This window comes from Manacus vitellinus, unplaced genomic scaffold, assembly GCF_001715985.3.
Source record: "Manacus vitellinus isolate BGI_N305 unplaced genomic scaffold, ASM171598v3 scaffold_66_pilon, whole genome shotgun sequence".
Lineage (NCBI taxonomy): Eukaryota > Metazoa > Chordata > Aves > Passeriformes > Pipridae > Manacus > Manacus vitellinus.
The window spans coordinates 1540433-1555259 of record NW_021940729.1 but is presented as its reverse complement, the minus strand read 5'-3'; the positions used below and the strand labels follow the sequence as shown (position 1 = coordinate 1555259).

At 47.7% G+C, this 14827-nt stretch overlaps 1 protein-coding gene and 1 long non-coding RNA gene across 3 annotated transcripts; one reads left to right on the top strand and one right to left on the bottom strand.

Moving 5' to 3' along the window:
• Window positions 1–30: 30 nt before the first annotated feature.
• On the bottom strand, window positions 31–3320 carry LOC108641520. 2 transcript variants are annotated; one of them, XR_001922039.2, is made up of 3 exons: window positions 3248–3320; window positions 1001–1097; window positions 31–456 (listed from the first exon to the last, which is right to left on the bottom strand). It is a non-coding gene; the product is annotated as an uncharacterized LOC108641520 (long non-coding RNA). The 2 variants fall into 2 exon arrangements; XR_001922038.2 differs by having other exon boundaries at window positions 1674–3297.
• Window positions 3321–4461: 1141 nt separating this feature from the next.
• GABARAPL1 (GABA type A receptor associated protein like 1) lies at window positions 4462–13079 on the top strand. Its single transcript, XM_018083636.2, has 4 exons — window positions 4462–4628; window positions 7909–7987; window positions 9004–9122; window positions 10371–13079. Exons 1-4 carry the CDS (start codon window positions 4539–4541, stop codon window positions 10434–10436), a joined length of 354 nt encoding a protein of 117 aa, XP_017939125.1. The 5' UTR covers window positions 4462–4538; the 3' UTR covers window positions 10437–13079.
• The last annotated feature ends 1748 nt before the right edge of the window (window positions 13080–14827 follow it).

Sequence of the window (14827 nt, the reverse complement as noted above, 5' to 3'; positions counted from 1 at the left end):
TTCATATTGTATCATTTATTAATTCCCACTGTTGCTGTCAAAACCAGACCAATTTAAGTAAGACCATTTGAAGCCTTTAAGCCATTTCCCATATAGAATAATTTGTGAGTCTCTCCTGATCGATGCAAATATGCTGAACCATCCAGAAACATTGATCAAACTGGATGAACATGGGTATGGACCACCTGTAAAATGTTTTCTTGGGTTAGGCAGTCAGGAGAAGGTGAGTGTTGAATTACATCAGTGTTGTCTCTGCCCCAGGTTCTGCACTTGAAAACATTAAAGCAGAGGGAGATCAAATATCAAATGATAAGCAGCCATGAATTTATTGATGTATATGTTAATGTTGATATGAATGCCCAGGACACAGATATCACATCTTTCTGAAACACCTGCATGGCCCTTCTTACTGAAGTACCCAAATGCTCACTGTCCCTAATATGCTGGTCTTCTTTCCTGTGAAATACAGAAAATATGGTTATTTTGCAAATAAGGAGAACAAGGACAACAAGGACAGGGTCCCACATGTTTTTAGGGACTTAACTGCTGTTAAGATCAACCATAGAAAATTTTAGAGAAGGTTGCTAAGATCACTTCAGGGATAGAATAAAGCTGAACTGAACAACCCAAACATCTTTGATGATGTCCCAGACCTTGCCCAGTCACAGGAATTTTGTGTCTGAGGGTCTTGATCTCTGAGGTTATAAACTTCTTCCTGAATTGTCTGGTCATTGCCCAACTGTATCATCAGTGAGTGATAAAGTGGAATGGAAAAAATAAAGAAGTGATATATAAGTTTATGTCCCTTCTGCTGTACAGCATGCTTGAATCATAGAATCATAGAATGGTTTGGGTTAGAGGGGACCTTAAATATTGAGTTCCAACCCTCTGCCATGCGCAGGGACACCTTCCACTAGATCTGGTTGCTCAGAGCCCCGTCCAACCTGGCCTTGAAATAATAATAGCAACTGTTTGTGGAACATCTTGTCGAGTGACCCACTTTATCAGCTGCTCTCTGAAGTCCTGTTCAGCCATGACGTGTCCCCCAGGCTGCAGAACATTTCCTGGAAGGCTCTTGTTTACTCCCCGGGGAAATCCTGAAGCAAGCAGAGACATTTGAGTCTGCTGAACGTGCGTCAAGTACAACCGAGCCCAGAAGACTTCCTGGAAGTCTTCACAGTCGTTTCCAGGGGGAACGGACTGTTCCTACTCCACCTCCTGCCTGCGAAGCCCCAGCTGTGCAGGCATTTAACACACGGTGGCAGCCCCGCTCCACAGGGCAGCAATCCTGCCTGGCAACACAGAAATGCTCCATTTTCAGCAATTTACCATAATAATTACACAGCAATTTTTTCCCTAATACGTGCAATGATAAGGGACGTTTTTAAATTATTAGTTTTCCTCTCCTCTACTATCTTAAATATTTTAACTTCTATGAGATTTTTTTCTTCTGTGAATTTTTCTGATTGTCTTTAAATCACAGAATATTCTGAGTTGGAAGGGACCCACATGGATCATTGAGTCCAGCTCTTAAGTGAATGGTCCATGTGGAGATCAAATGTGATTTTGGTGGTTTTAGCATTGTGTTCTAACAAATTGAGCTCCCTCCTTCTTCAGTTTCGGGGGAAAAGTTACAGGTCAGTTGTACCCAGACCTGATTTCAGCTGTTTTACCTGCTGATTTCCATGTCTAACTCTCCAGTCCCTTCCCATCTGCTCATATCCTTCTTTGCTTGTCTCTCTCGTGGTTTTCAGGTGCTATGCTGGTACCTTGAAGGGGTTTTTTACTGGCAAGACATCTGAAGTATTTGAAGTGACAATAATGATAGATATAACTTCACTTGCTCATGGGTTGTTTCCTACTAAACTGACTTCAGGCGAGCCCATAAGACCCAATAAAACACCAGATTACAACAAACAAACAAAAAGCAGAAGCAGACTACTTTATTTAAACATAGAAGGTTGTGTAAGAAAGCAAAGACCAGGCACAAGTGACTGGAGACACTTCGCTCTTGTTGGCAGATCTGTTGCAATTCAAAGTTCTCTCCTCTGAAATAATCCAAAAACGAGGACAGAGTCAAAAAAGATCACGTGTTTTGTGAAAAGGCAGGATTTTGCTGTCATTTGCTGCTTTTCATCATGCCACAAGGTATGTTCCTTAATCTCCTCGTGACACCTCGGCTTTGTATGAGTTTAAGCCACTTGAGCTGAGGCTGGGCTATACAACAAGTTTGGGAGGAACGAGTGGCTTTTTTTGTGAAAAATAAGAAACTGTAGAAAAATAGAGCAGTGAGGCAGCATAGACAACACAGAGTCCTTTTCTGGAGGAAAGGAAAACATACACACAATTAGACATTGTTTGGTGGCAGTGACTAATCCTGTGCCCTCATCCAAGACCAATGTGCCCCGACTGGCTCTGAAGTCACCAGACCAGTCGTGAGGGGTAAGGGAGAGACGCCAGGCAGGGATGGACAGGCAGAACAGATTCACAAGTGCTTCCAGGTACACCATGTGTAGTTTAATCCCCATTTGGAGTACAAAGTAGAAGTGTCCTGACAAAGAGAGGCTTTGATATGCTGAATCCACAACAAAGGCTTAAAAAAAGATAAAGCCAGCCTGTGGAGGCACAAATGGAGTAAGGTATCCCACGGGAGGTACTAATGAAAGAAATATCCAGGGGAGTCCAGACCTACAATTAGCTGAACAGCATTGTTGAGCAGGAGCGCTGTGTGGTACAGCACAGGCTGCAAACCCTGCCCCCAGGTTCTGTGCAAATATTTTTATCTCCTGCTTCTATGGCTACAGCACTGGCAGCGCTTGGGAAATCCCTGTCAGAATGTCCCTCTGCGTGAGCTGCAGACACAGCAGTACAGTACGTGCTCAGAGCGGGTCTGACGCTCTGGGTTAAGAAAAACTACATTGTTTTGATAGCCTGTGGGTTGTGCCAACCCCATTTCCAGTTCCTCCCTCTAGCACACGGATCCATAACATGGGGTTTGTCACATGCCCAGGGGATGACACTCTAATAACTCCAAGTCAGATGTTTAGCTGTTTGTCACTGCTCCTGCGTGTCATCTTCCTGCCTGCTGTTTTTCCAGTGATGCTGTTGTTATTATTGAAGCTGGAGGAGAGATCTGGGAACTTGACGCCTGCTGAAGTGGGGAAGCAGGAGGGGCAAGTCCGGTGGCTGCACATCCAGAGCTGCATCATCAGGGCAGGAAGACAACAGCAAGATTTGTGAATCTCACCTCACGTGGGATTTGTTGGGAGAAGTCACCTAGCAAACCACTCACAGGCCATGTCTTTCCATCAGGACAGGGAGGAACTCTGAAGCTTCTCCCTGGTTTGTCATCAACAATTCAAACCAAACAAGGCTCAGCTGCCTTGTGTGCAGTCCTAGGGATGGAAACAACCATGTACGGCACAAAGGGAGTTCGAGGTCAGTCTGTTAAAATTGCAGGGACATGTTGGTGGCCTGGGTGAAACAGGCCAGAAAAGTTCCTCTCTTTTGCCCTTGAGGACAAACCTACATCACCACAGACCTCCAAAACACTTTGCTGTGCTGCCAGCAGTTAGGAAGCAAGGAGGTCAAACACAGGAATCATGGAAAGGTGCAATGCCACAGAACCAGAATTTTCCACTGGTCAGAACCCTGGAATTCCTTCCTTCTTAGGCTATTCCTGTTGGACTGCACAAAAACAGCCCCTTCTGATGGATCCTCTGACACCACCTGGCAACTGTGGGGAAATGGCCACGTGTCCTGGGACAGACAGACATGGGCAGTGGGGACATCTCCCAGTGATGTCACAGCGGCAAAGGGGCACCTCCTAGTGACGTCACAGCGCTCAGCAGTGCAGCAGGGCACCTCCCCATGATGTCACAGCGGCAAAGGGGCACCTCCTAGTGACGTCACAGCGCTCAGCGGTGCAGCAGGACACCTCACTGTGATGTCACAGCGGCAAAGGGGGGCCTCCCCCTGATGTCACAGGCGCAGTGGGGCACATCCCCGTGACGTCACAGTGGCAAAGGAGACCTCCTTGAGACATCACAGAGGCAAAAGGGGCACCTCCTTGTGATGTCACACTGGCAGAGGGGGACCTCTGTGTGATGTCACAGTGGCAAAGGGGGACCTCCCTGCAGGCCACCTCCCCATGACGTCACAGAGGCAAAGGGGGACCTCCTTGCGACATCACATCGGCAGAGGGACATCGTCACAGCAGCAAAGAGGGACTTCTCTGTGACGTCACAGCAGAAGAGGGGCATCTCCCCATGACGTCACAGCAGCAAAGGGGGACCTCCCGTCACAGAGCTCTGTGGGGCACCTCCCTCGTGACGTCACAGCGCCCGGCGGGGCACCTCCCCGTGACGTCACAGCTCTCGGCGGCACAGCCCGGCCGCAGCGGGGGCTCCTCCCCCGTGACGTCACTGTGAGGGGCGGTGTCGCCGTGACGTCACCGTGCGGGGCGGGGCGGGCCGCGGGCAGGGCCGGAGCCGGCGCAGCGCTCGGAGCGGAGGCAGAGCCCAGCCCAGCCCGGCACCATGAAGTTCCAGTACAAGGAGGATCACCCGTTCGAGTACCGGAAAAAGGAGGGCGAGAAGATCCGCAAGAAGTACCCGGACAGAGTGCCCGTGAGTGCGCGCCGGGCCCGCCTTTGTCCTCGCTGCCGGCCCGCCCGGAGCGCTGTGTAACGCGGCGGGAGGCGCTCGGTGCTGCCGATGGCCGGACCCGCGTCCCGGCCGCCCCTCCCTGCGGGGTGGCCTCCTCCGCGCTGGGGGGTGTGGGGGTAATGCACCTTTTTGGGGGGGGCCGCAATGACTCGGCGGGGAAGACGCTGCCCGTCTTTTCCTGCGTGGTGTTGATGAGCGGGGAAGGAGCTTATCCTGGTCTGTGAAAATGGAGGAGAACAATGAGTGGGTTAATCCATCGTAGGGAACATCATCTGTGTCCGTGTCATCTCGTATTGCCCTGTATTTTTATTTTACTGCCTCCTGGCTTGTCTTTTCAATATATTCTTGCTTTGTTCTTTTCCTTTGCGTTGAGCAAAAAAATTATACTTCTCAATCTTTTTGCGCCCCAGTGGACAAAATGTCCCTCAGAATGCAAGGTCATCCAGCCAAACTTTGCTTCCTCATTCCCCATTGCCGTGCCTGTGGAAAACTTCTGCCTTTATAATTATTAACAATAATTGAGGGAGAAAAAAAAAAAGAAATGACAAATCTAATTAGTCGTGTTTGGGTTGGTTTGTTCTTTTTTTTTCCTTTTTAATAAACCTATTGCAAATGTCTTTTCTTTTCCATCCCCACTGGAGAAGTCTGCCCTAGATTTACTGCATGCCAAAAATACTTAGACACCCCTGTAAAACTAAGGACAAGGGGGAACAGCTACTAAACCCCCATGTTTTCCCTACAGGCTAACAGCATATTTTTTATCTTGGAAGTGACCCTCAACTGGACTTGAAACAAGTGTTTGGAAGTCAGTATTTGGGTGCATTTGGTTATGGGATGCCTGCCATGGCACAGCAGGTTGAGTAAATCAGTAGTGAAATGTGTGTGGTTTGGTGTCTCATGGTGAGGACCTGCGAGGTCTGAAGTGAGACAGGCTGTAAATCGAGGATTAACATGGCAGGTTGTGCAGCAGGCCATGATAAGCGTCTCTGGAAGAGCCCAGGACCAGGCCTGGTCTGGCAAGAGGTAAAGGAGGTCAAGACAGGGGGGCATCATCAGACCTTTATTAAGAAAACCAGGACCAAAATAACAAGGTGTGCTGTAGTTAAGGTTAGATGGAAATGCTGCATGGCAAGGCCCAGGGGGGAATTATTAAGGGTAGCCTGTAGTCAGAGCTGCATAGGAAGCAAATGGATGCAGCAGCCTGTTCTGCCCTTCCTGACAGCAGGATCCTTGTGGATGTCACTGCTTTGGCTGCCCACACTGCAGTGCCCTGATACATCTCAGCACTGTGCTGAGATTTTACTGTTGGCACGGCCCTGCATTACCACAGTCACCACTCAGCAGCAGAGGCACAGATAATCTATATCTGCCCTCTGGATTATCTTTGTAGGGGTTTTTTTGTGTGTATGTGGAGGGTTTAGTGCTTCAGAAGAGATAACCTGCGTTATCAGGCACGCTGGCTACAGTTGCCAGATTAGCAGGGCACCTCCACTCCTTCCCTGCCTCTTTGCAGGAGGGAGATCTCTCTTAAGCTCGGTGGTGATCTGAGTTAAATCTTCCCTAAATCTTCCATAGGGGCTTAGAAACCCCAGCAACACTCTCACCTCTTCCTCATAGGCATGACTTGTTCTCCTTTATCATCTGGTGACCAAGCCACCCTGAGTCAGGGCGGTTCTGCTTGCCAGTCATTTTTTTAATTGGGGGCAAGTGCTAAAAGTTTCTCTCCACTGCAGTTTATTGTGTTAGATACTACCTGGTTGGATGTGCTGGTAAAAAAAAAAATGTGCAAAGTCCTCCTGTTGAGTGAGATTGTGGAACTGTCATTCCTTCGAGGCATTTACCAACTGCATCTTGCACAGAAACGCACGTCCTGTACCACAAACTGCCTGAAAGAGCTTGAATACCTTGTTCTAATTTAGGTACTTGAAATCCTTGAAGTAGCAGAGACAACTGTGTTTCTATTTTAAAATCAAACTTGGAAATTTCAGGGGATTTGGCTGTGTTGGCCACACTCAAATGGAGCACAGGCAAGAGATGTCCAGGCTGGGATCTGTGGGAGCACGGAACCCTTAGGAATTAGTCCCACGGTGTCTCAGTTGGAGTATTTACAATTACAGGGTCTAACAGAATTAAAAAGTTGAGGAAGTTCGTAAAATCCAGCTTTAAGATTTAGTTTGCATGGTCAAAATGGCCCCTGCAGAACAGCAAGCCACACAGATGGAATCATGAACTCTGACCAGTTTAAAAATACATATCACAACAACAACAAAAAAATGAAACCTGCAATTTTTTTCTGCACAAGCCCAGTAGTCCCAGAGGTTCCAGTGGAAGGAGGTCAGGTCACTTTGGAATACTTCTTGCTTCTGAGGTAAATATTTGCCTAGCTCTGCTAACAAAAATTAACTTGCAGTAGAAGGTCTCTTGTTCTGTTTGACCTTAAGGCTGTTGAGCTTCATATTTTCCTATATTATGACATCAGAGTATAATGAAGATTAGTGGTTTGTGTCAGAGGTCTCTGTGGGTCCAGTTGCCCAGATGGTAGGCTGGGTTTAATTATTAGATATTTATATAAATAAGGAAATGTCCATAGCTGTATGAGGTGTGGATAATATCCGTATTATTATCCACTATAATATCCATTTACAGGATATGAATATCAGAGCAGAAGATACCTAATGAGGAACTGGAGATTTTTAAAATAAATTCCCCAATGAGCTGTAGTTTGTCTTTAATTCTTCATTCTAGAGCCCTTGGTATTGGTGAAAGTAGAAATTAGGATGTGGGACTACTGGGAGTAGGGCTGATTTTGTGCAAGGCAGTTTGGAACTGTAACCTGGAAAGTTTAAGTTACTTGTGATACTTCTTGTGTTCGTGTATTGGCCTCCTGACAGCTGCTTCATACAAAATTAACCTGAATTGGGAACATCAAGGTGTCCTGATTTTTTTTTTTTTCTCAGCCATTATGGTTTATTTTTATGTCTGTGCTGGACTCCTTTTTTCACTCACTGTGCTTACTGCTGCAGTCCTGGGCTCCCAGGACAGCTACTGTTAGTGATTTTATGTCATCTTCTCACCTGTCTGTTCCTTAATGCTGTGTATTTGTTATGGATTAAATAAATAGCTAAAGGCCTGGTAGCACCATCAAAGGATAATATCCACTGATGCTTTTTGGACCATTTTGTTTTATGATATTCATGTTTGTTTTCTTGCTTTCTCTCACTCTCTCTCTCTCTTCCTCCAGGTAATTGTGGAAAAAGCACCAAAAGCCAGAGTACCTGACCTGGACAAAAGGAAGTATCTCGTGCCTTCTGACCTCACAGGTAACAATGTTCACCTCCTTTCTTCCTGATTTTCAGCGAGAAAGCCTCAGAAGTGCTTTTTACTCTATGATCAGCACAAAGAAAACATCCAGACAGGCTCAGCATCTCATCACTACCCCATTTCACCTGCTGTCCTTGTTGGATTTATGTACCTTCCAGCTGGATTGCAAGATGGAGAATTCCATGAGGTGTCCCACTGCCTTGGCTGCCATGGCCATGTCACAGCTGAGTTCTGACCATGGCTGAAATGTGTATCATGGGCAGCAGCATAATCATCAGCCAGTGATGACCAGAGTTGCCAGAGGCTGTATTCTTGTTGCAGGAAGAGACAGGTTCTTGAAATAGTCCCATCCTTTTCCACCCCTGTGGTTAGAGTCATAGCTGCAAAGTTCCTGTTCTGAATGGTCACAGTGATTTTGTGTGTGATTACACTGGTTTTCATTGAAGAACCTGAATGAGTTAAAAGAACAGCATTTCTCCTTTTTGCAGTGTGGAATGGACTGTGAAATACTTTCTTGTGCAACACAGTTAGAGCAAATAGCAAGGATAATTTTTTTTTAGGAGTGGTATGACCATGTGCACCAAGGCTAAATTCCCTAAGGTGTCTTTGATCTGTGGGATTTAAAGGTTAAGCTAGTTAAGGGTCTTCCCACCAATCCCCTCAGTAGAGCATTTCATACCATAGTATGGTGTGGATTTACAGGGTACGTGGCATGAGGTGTGTACCTGAGAACCTGCCAGCTCCCAGTGGATTGGCTGCTGATGTGATAAAGTAACTGCTTGCTTTTACTGCTTTTTTGTGCCCTGCACAGTTCATTTTCCCCTACTTTCTATATACAGCGTGTGCCTTCCACCACCAAAAGAAAACAACCAGGGTTAGGGTTAAAAAACAAAAAAGAAACAGCAACAACAAAACAAAAAAACCCCAAACCAAAACAAAAACCCCACCAACCAAGCAAACAAAAAACCCAACCAACATTGTTTCTGCATCTAAGGCCTTCTCTGTTCCTCTTCAGTTGGTCAATTCTACTTCTTAATCCGAAAGCGGATCCACCTGAGGCCAGAAGATGCCCTGTTCTTCTTTGTCAATAATACCATCCCTCCCACCAGTGCTACCATGGGCCAGCTCTACGAGGTAAGTCTGGCCCCTTCCTCTCACCTTTTGTTGGAGTTTCCAGAAGAATGCACTGCTCAGCTGGCAGTGGGTTCAGCTTGGTCACAGGTGCTTGAACGTGGACCCTCTTGCCCTGAGCTGTATCCCATCATCTGTCCAGGGAAGTTCCATCCCACAATTAGGAGCCTGGGGAGCCTTATCAATTCAAATGATTGTTTGCTGTTTGAAAGGGTTGTGGGGAGTTGTTGCCCCAGCAATGTGTTGGTCCTGCTGTTTTGACAAAGTATGGAAATAAACCAGTTTATATTTCACGGGAAGGATTGTGTCTGGGGCAGGGAGGGGGCAGAACATAGGCCCTGGCTTTCCTGTTTATACAAAGGAGATTTCCTTTCAGCCAGTAAAAGGAGACAACATCACTGGGCAACCAACTGTCTATAAATAGGTTCTTAAGGAACACTTATTCTTTGCTTAGAATTAGTTTGTCATTGCTTATGCTGTATAAGTAAGGACTATGTGGGATGCTGTGAACGTTGCTGCCTGCTGTTTCTGCTGAGCACTGTTATTTGATCGACCTTAAAGGCATATTCAGTGCCCATCAGAGGAATGTCCCTTAGTTATACAGCCACTATGTCATGGGTGATTTGCAGCCTGCATTGATTTCTCCTTGATTTCTCCTTCTGCTGTGTTAGTGTGTTTTAATCAGAGAGCTGCAGCGTGGTGCTGTGAGCCTTGTCTGACCTGTCACCCTTTGACAATTACTGGACTCTTCCTCAGTGTGTGGAGTGATGAAGATAATAAAAGATAAGGCAGGGAGTTTTCCAAGTCTGAACACGTCAGAGGAAGCTGTCTGACTGTCCAGAACTGAGACTGACAGACTTTTTGTGTCAGTGTAATCACTGAACCTCTCAGCTCTACTGTCTGCCTGTAAAACAGGACGTAGAAATGCAGCCACATGTCAAAGTGTTCTGAAAAATTAAAAATACCATCCAGAGGTGACTTTTTGACTTGTTTAAAGCCTACCAAGTCTCTCCTCTCCATATGGCTCTTCAAGTAAATTCACTGTGCCCAGATATGTGTCGTGCCTGCACTTGGAAGCAGAGCTGTGACCAGAGAGAGGGAGTTGGGAAGCGAAGCCTTCAATGTGAACGGGGAGAAACAGTGAAAGAGAGGTTATGCCCTTTAGTTACAGTGACCTCTGGGTTGGGCTTTTTCACATGTGGTGAGTTCCAGGGCTCTGGTTTGTTACTTTGTCCCTTTGCCCCCTTGCAGGATAACCACGAGGAGGACTATTTTCTGTACGTGGCCTACAGTGACGAGAGCGTCTATGGCAAGTGAGCAGCAGCCCCCCAGGCCTGCAGGGTGGATGGACTGATGGAGTGGATTGGCAGGGGAGGGGGTTGTTGGAGAGGCAGGAGGAGGATGCATGAGAAGAGGGAAAGAGAACTGGAAGTGAACCACCGTGCACACTGTCATCAACTTCCACGCATTAATTATAACCATTGTTTTTTAAATCAAGGGAGGGAGGGGAGGGGGACGGGGTGGACTGGAAGACTAACAAGGGGTTCCACGCTGAGGGATGGGGAGACTCCACTGTTCACAGTTCTTCCCTTGCCACAGCTGGAAGTAGTTAGCTAGTGCTGGAGGCTGCTGGACAAGGCAGTGTGGGGAAGCTCCAGGAGAGTGACTGGGCAGGATGGCCATTCCCACGTAACCCGTTCACTGGATGAAGAAGGCATGCCATGTGTTGTACACTGACCCTGTCATGTCTTGCCCATGGCACGAGCCACGCTGCTGTGAGCATTCAGTGAGCTGTGGAATACTTCACTCTGCTCTCACAAGGCTGCCCTGTGCTGACAGTCCTCACTCCACCTGCTGCATGTGAATTGTTCCAAGGGTATTGTGTTTCCCATCACTTCCATCAGTATTAGAAGGGCTGACTCTGTCCACCAGTATTAGAAAGGCTAACTCTGAGGGCTGGGAACTCCTCAGCTGTGAGACATGAATGTTGGGGAAAGGAAGGAAGGATTTTTTAAGGTTTTTTTTTTCCCTTTGTTGCTTTAATTGCAACTGCTGGACAGAAAAATCAGAGATGGCCGTTTTGTTCTTTTCAATGAAGTCAACTGATAAACTCATAAGCACAGGGCTAGGAAGGACCTCAAGAGAAGGACTAGCCCCCACCAGCTCTGAGACACGACTGAGTACACCAAACATGTCCACCATGGCTGCTCATCACACTTGTTCTTACTGAACTTCCCTGAGGAAGACCCTGGAGGCTGCTGAGATTGATTGTTCAGTTCCTAGCTAGCCTGCAAGTGAGATTGCTTTTCCTGGTATCCTAACTTTAGTCTCCCTTGCTGTGCATTAAGACAACTAACTACTAGTGGTCTTGTTATTGATGAACACACAAAATTATCTCTCAGTGTTGTCCTTGTAGCAGTCTTCTGCAGATCTGAGGATGGCAGAAGTCCTGTGGGTTTAGCCTTCCCTTCAGCCTCTCATCCCTGTACAGCCCTTGTACCACATGCACAAGTGGAAGAAATCAGTCACTGCCACGTGTGTTTTGCTGGCTTTTTGTGATTGGATAATGGTGCCACTCTTTGCCACAGGAGAGGTTCTTTTAGACTTGAAGGGGAATAGATTATCTGTAGATTTTTTTTTTAATTATTTTATTTTAAACCAGTGTTGTTCTTAGAAAGATGCCAGGTGGGTGATGTCCTGTGCAAGCCTTATGCTGTCATGCCAAAGCAGTTTTCTTCCCAGTGGCACAAACAGCAGATTTTCCCATAACTGCCATAACTGTGATGAAGGAATGGGTTTTGGAGAGTGAGCTGACTTTCAGGAAAATTCTGGGGTCTCATCTAAAAATCAGAGAACTAGACCTGAATTACTGTAAACATTCCTGCATTTAAGAGAGGGACAAAGAGGGAGGAAAAGGCAAGAAGGATGAAGAACACAGGCAGACTCCACAATAAGTTGAAGGTGTTTGCTCTATTGTTTATAAAGTTAGATCCCAGAGCCCTGTGTTCCTCATGAATGAGAAATCAAGAGGAGTGCTCCTCTGATTGTGGGAAACAGGAAATCAGGTTCAGCCTTCTGTGAGTGTTGTTATGCAGAGGTGCATGAGGCAGAAGAGCTCAAGGGAGTGTCAAGGGGGAGTCACTGGCAGAACTGTGGGAAGGTCAGGGAAGGCAGTGCAGAGGGGCAGGAGGGTTGCTCCCGGTGGGCAATGGAAAGTAGCAGAAGAGTGGGAGAGAAGGGAGGAACCACAAAGGATGTAGAAGGACTGGTCGTAACGGGCAGACAGAAAACGAGGGAGCAGAAGATGAAATGGGGGGTGTCATATCCCCAGTGTTACAACCCTGAACTTCAGGTTTGCTGTTCCATCCATCTGGAATAAATGTGTTTGGATGAGTTGTACCTACTGCCAACTTGGGTAACTTCAGTTTTCTGCTTGCACTGCTCAGTCCTCTCTTTTAGACCCACTCCCCTTCAACTACCAGGCTCTCTTCACATCCTTTGGGTGCAAATCCGTATCATGTTTTAGGAAGTTCTGAATGTTCTGAAGTAGAGAACAGACCCAGGGAGCTTTCTAGGGTAAAAGACAGGAGACAGGCAGCTGGTGTGCATCTCTCTGCTGCTGTCCCACTTGTCCATGTGTGGACTGCCAAGCACGCTCAGGGGAGAAGGAGTTGGCATCTGGGGTGCTTGGTTTTGTGTTCAGACCTCCCCTCCCGCTGCTGGGTTTATAAATGACATGTGGGACTAATCACAGCTGTTTGTTACATGTAGAGTTTACAGTTTAGTTCTTTTAACAGTTCTTTTAACTGGATTGTGGCATTTACTTCTGTTTTTGTGCTAGTCCGGTATCGTACGAGGTAATGATGGTAATTTTTTGTGTTGGTTAGCTGCAGGTTCTTGTAAAATAAAGTTCAGACTAGAGCTTAATCAACCTATCAATAAAGATGCATTTGAAAATCACAGATTGGTCCAAAATGGGTGACTGACATTTCTTTCTGACGTGGGCTTATATATAAAGGGATAGCTTTGCCAGAACTTTGCTACTACTTTTTTTTTGCTACTTTTGCTACTACTTTTTCCCACCACCCCAGATTTACTCAGTCCTGTCTACCAGGACAAGTCACTCATCTCCTTTTTTTGGTGATACTATCACATACACGCCTAGGAACTTTAATTAGACCTGGATGATGTGAGAAGGTTTGAAGGTGCATAATGGATGCACTGAGGCTTTTTCTGACATTTTAAGGCCCTGAACAGTCCTTGCCAGCTGATGGGGCCTCAAGAGTATCACCAGTCCTGACTGTACATGCCAGGCCCCCAGAGGGGGGTCACCATGGCCCAGGACTGTGGCCATCTGTCCTGGCATTGTCCATTTCAGCCCCCTCAGGACCGGTTTTGGCCCCTGTCCTGGTGATGCTGCAGCAGGGCTGCTCTCCAGCTCCCCACAACCCTGCCCAGCTACAAGCCCCGCTAAGCCAGGCCTACAGGGCCAAGCCTCAGCCCATCCCCATGCCCACAGCCCTGCCATCGCTGGGCCTGAGCCTGAGCCTGGCCTGCCTCATCACCACGATGAGCCTTGTGGATGGGGCTTGTGCCTGGGCCTGGCCACCCTCCCTGGCCCTGTTGGGTGCCGTGGAGCGGGTCCCACAGTGCCCTGTCACATCCCGGGGGAGCCGCTGGCCCTCGCTGCCCCATCCCGGCTCGGGCTCAGGTGGGACAACCAGCAAGTGTGGGAGAGGCCCCAGGGCCCTCTAAAGATAGGAAAAGCAAAGCTAGGGAAATCTGGGACTCCTTGAAGAGGCAGCCTGCAGTGGTGATAAATCAGGCTGCTCTTCCTGGCGGATATTGGTGCGCGGAGAGGGAAGGAGTCCTGCCGGGAGCTGCCGTTTGCTCAGTGCCAGAACTCGAGTCGGGAGCTGGCAGTGCACGGGAGGAAAGGGATGTGTGCTGGGAGGAAAGGGATGTGTGCTGTCACCTGGGGAGGCAGTGACAGACGTGCCACTTCTCCCGGTCCCTGTGGCCCGTGGGGGTGCTGGCAGCAGGAGCAGCGGAGATGGGCCCTGAGGAGGAGTGACCGCCGGATCCAACCCTGCCGTGCTCTGAGCAGGAGAATTCCTTGGAGTGCTGAGCTCAGGAATTACAGCACTGAAACTCACAGGAAAAAACCTGCTACGCTTAATAGGATCTTCTCCTCCCCGCTGCATACAGAGTGGAACCACTCTGTGAGCTTCTGTTGTGAGTGCCGAGGGCGAGGCAGGAATTCATCCTGCACTGGAGCCTGCCCATAGCAGCAATTTCTGTGCTCGTACCCACCACTGTGACTAAAACAGGCTCCCCCCACATGGCAGGAGGGTGCTGTGACTCCAGTCAGATGGGCATAGATCAGCTAAAAGCTTACACTATTAGCTGAAATAATTTGAATTTCAGATTCAAATACAGCGCACATTTTTCTGTGTGGGTTGTGGCATTGTCTGCTGGTTCGAGTAGGAAGCCACTATGAAGTATGTCTAAGTAGCCCTCTCCCACTCCCCCTCTCCCCCATTTCCTAGGAACATGGTGCCACAGTGATGTTTGTACCTGCCATGCTGTGTCTGTGTCAGTGCCATCACTGAGAGGCACAAACACAAATGTGCAGGCAAGCATTTACATTTACCCATTTACTGCCTGTGATTTGCCTGGTCCAAAGGTGAAACCTTATCCTGTGCTCA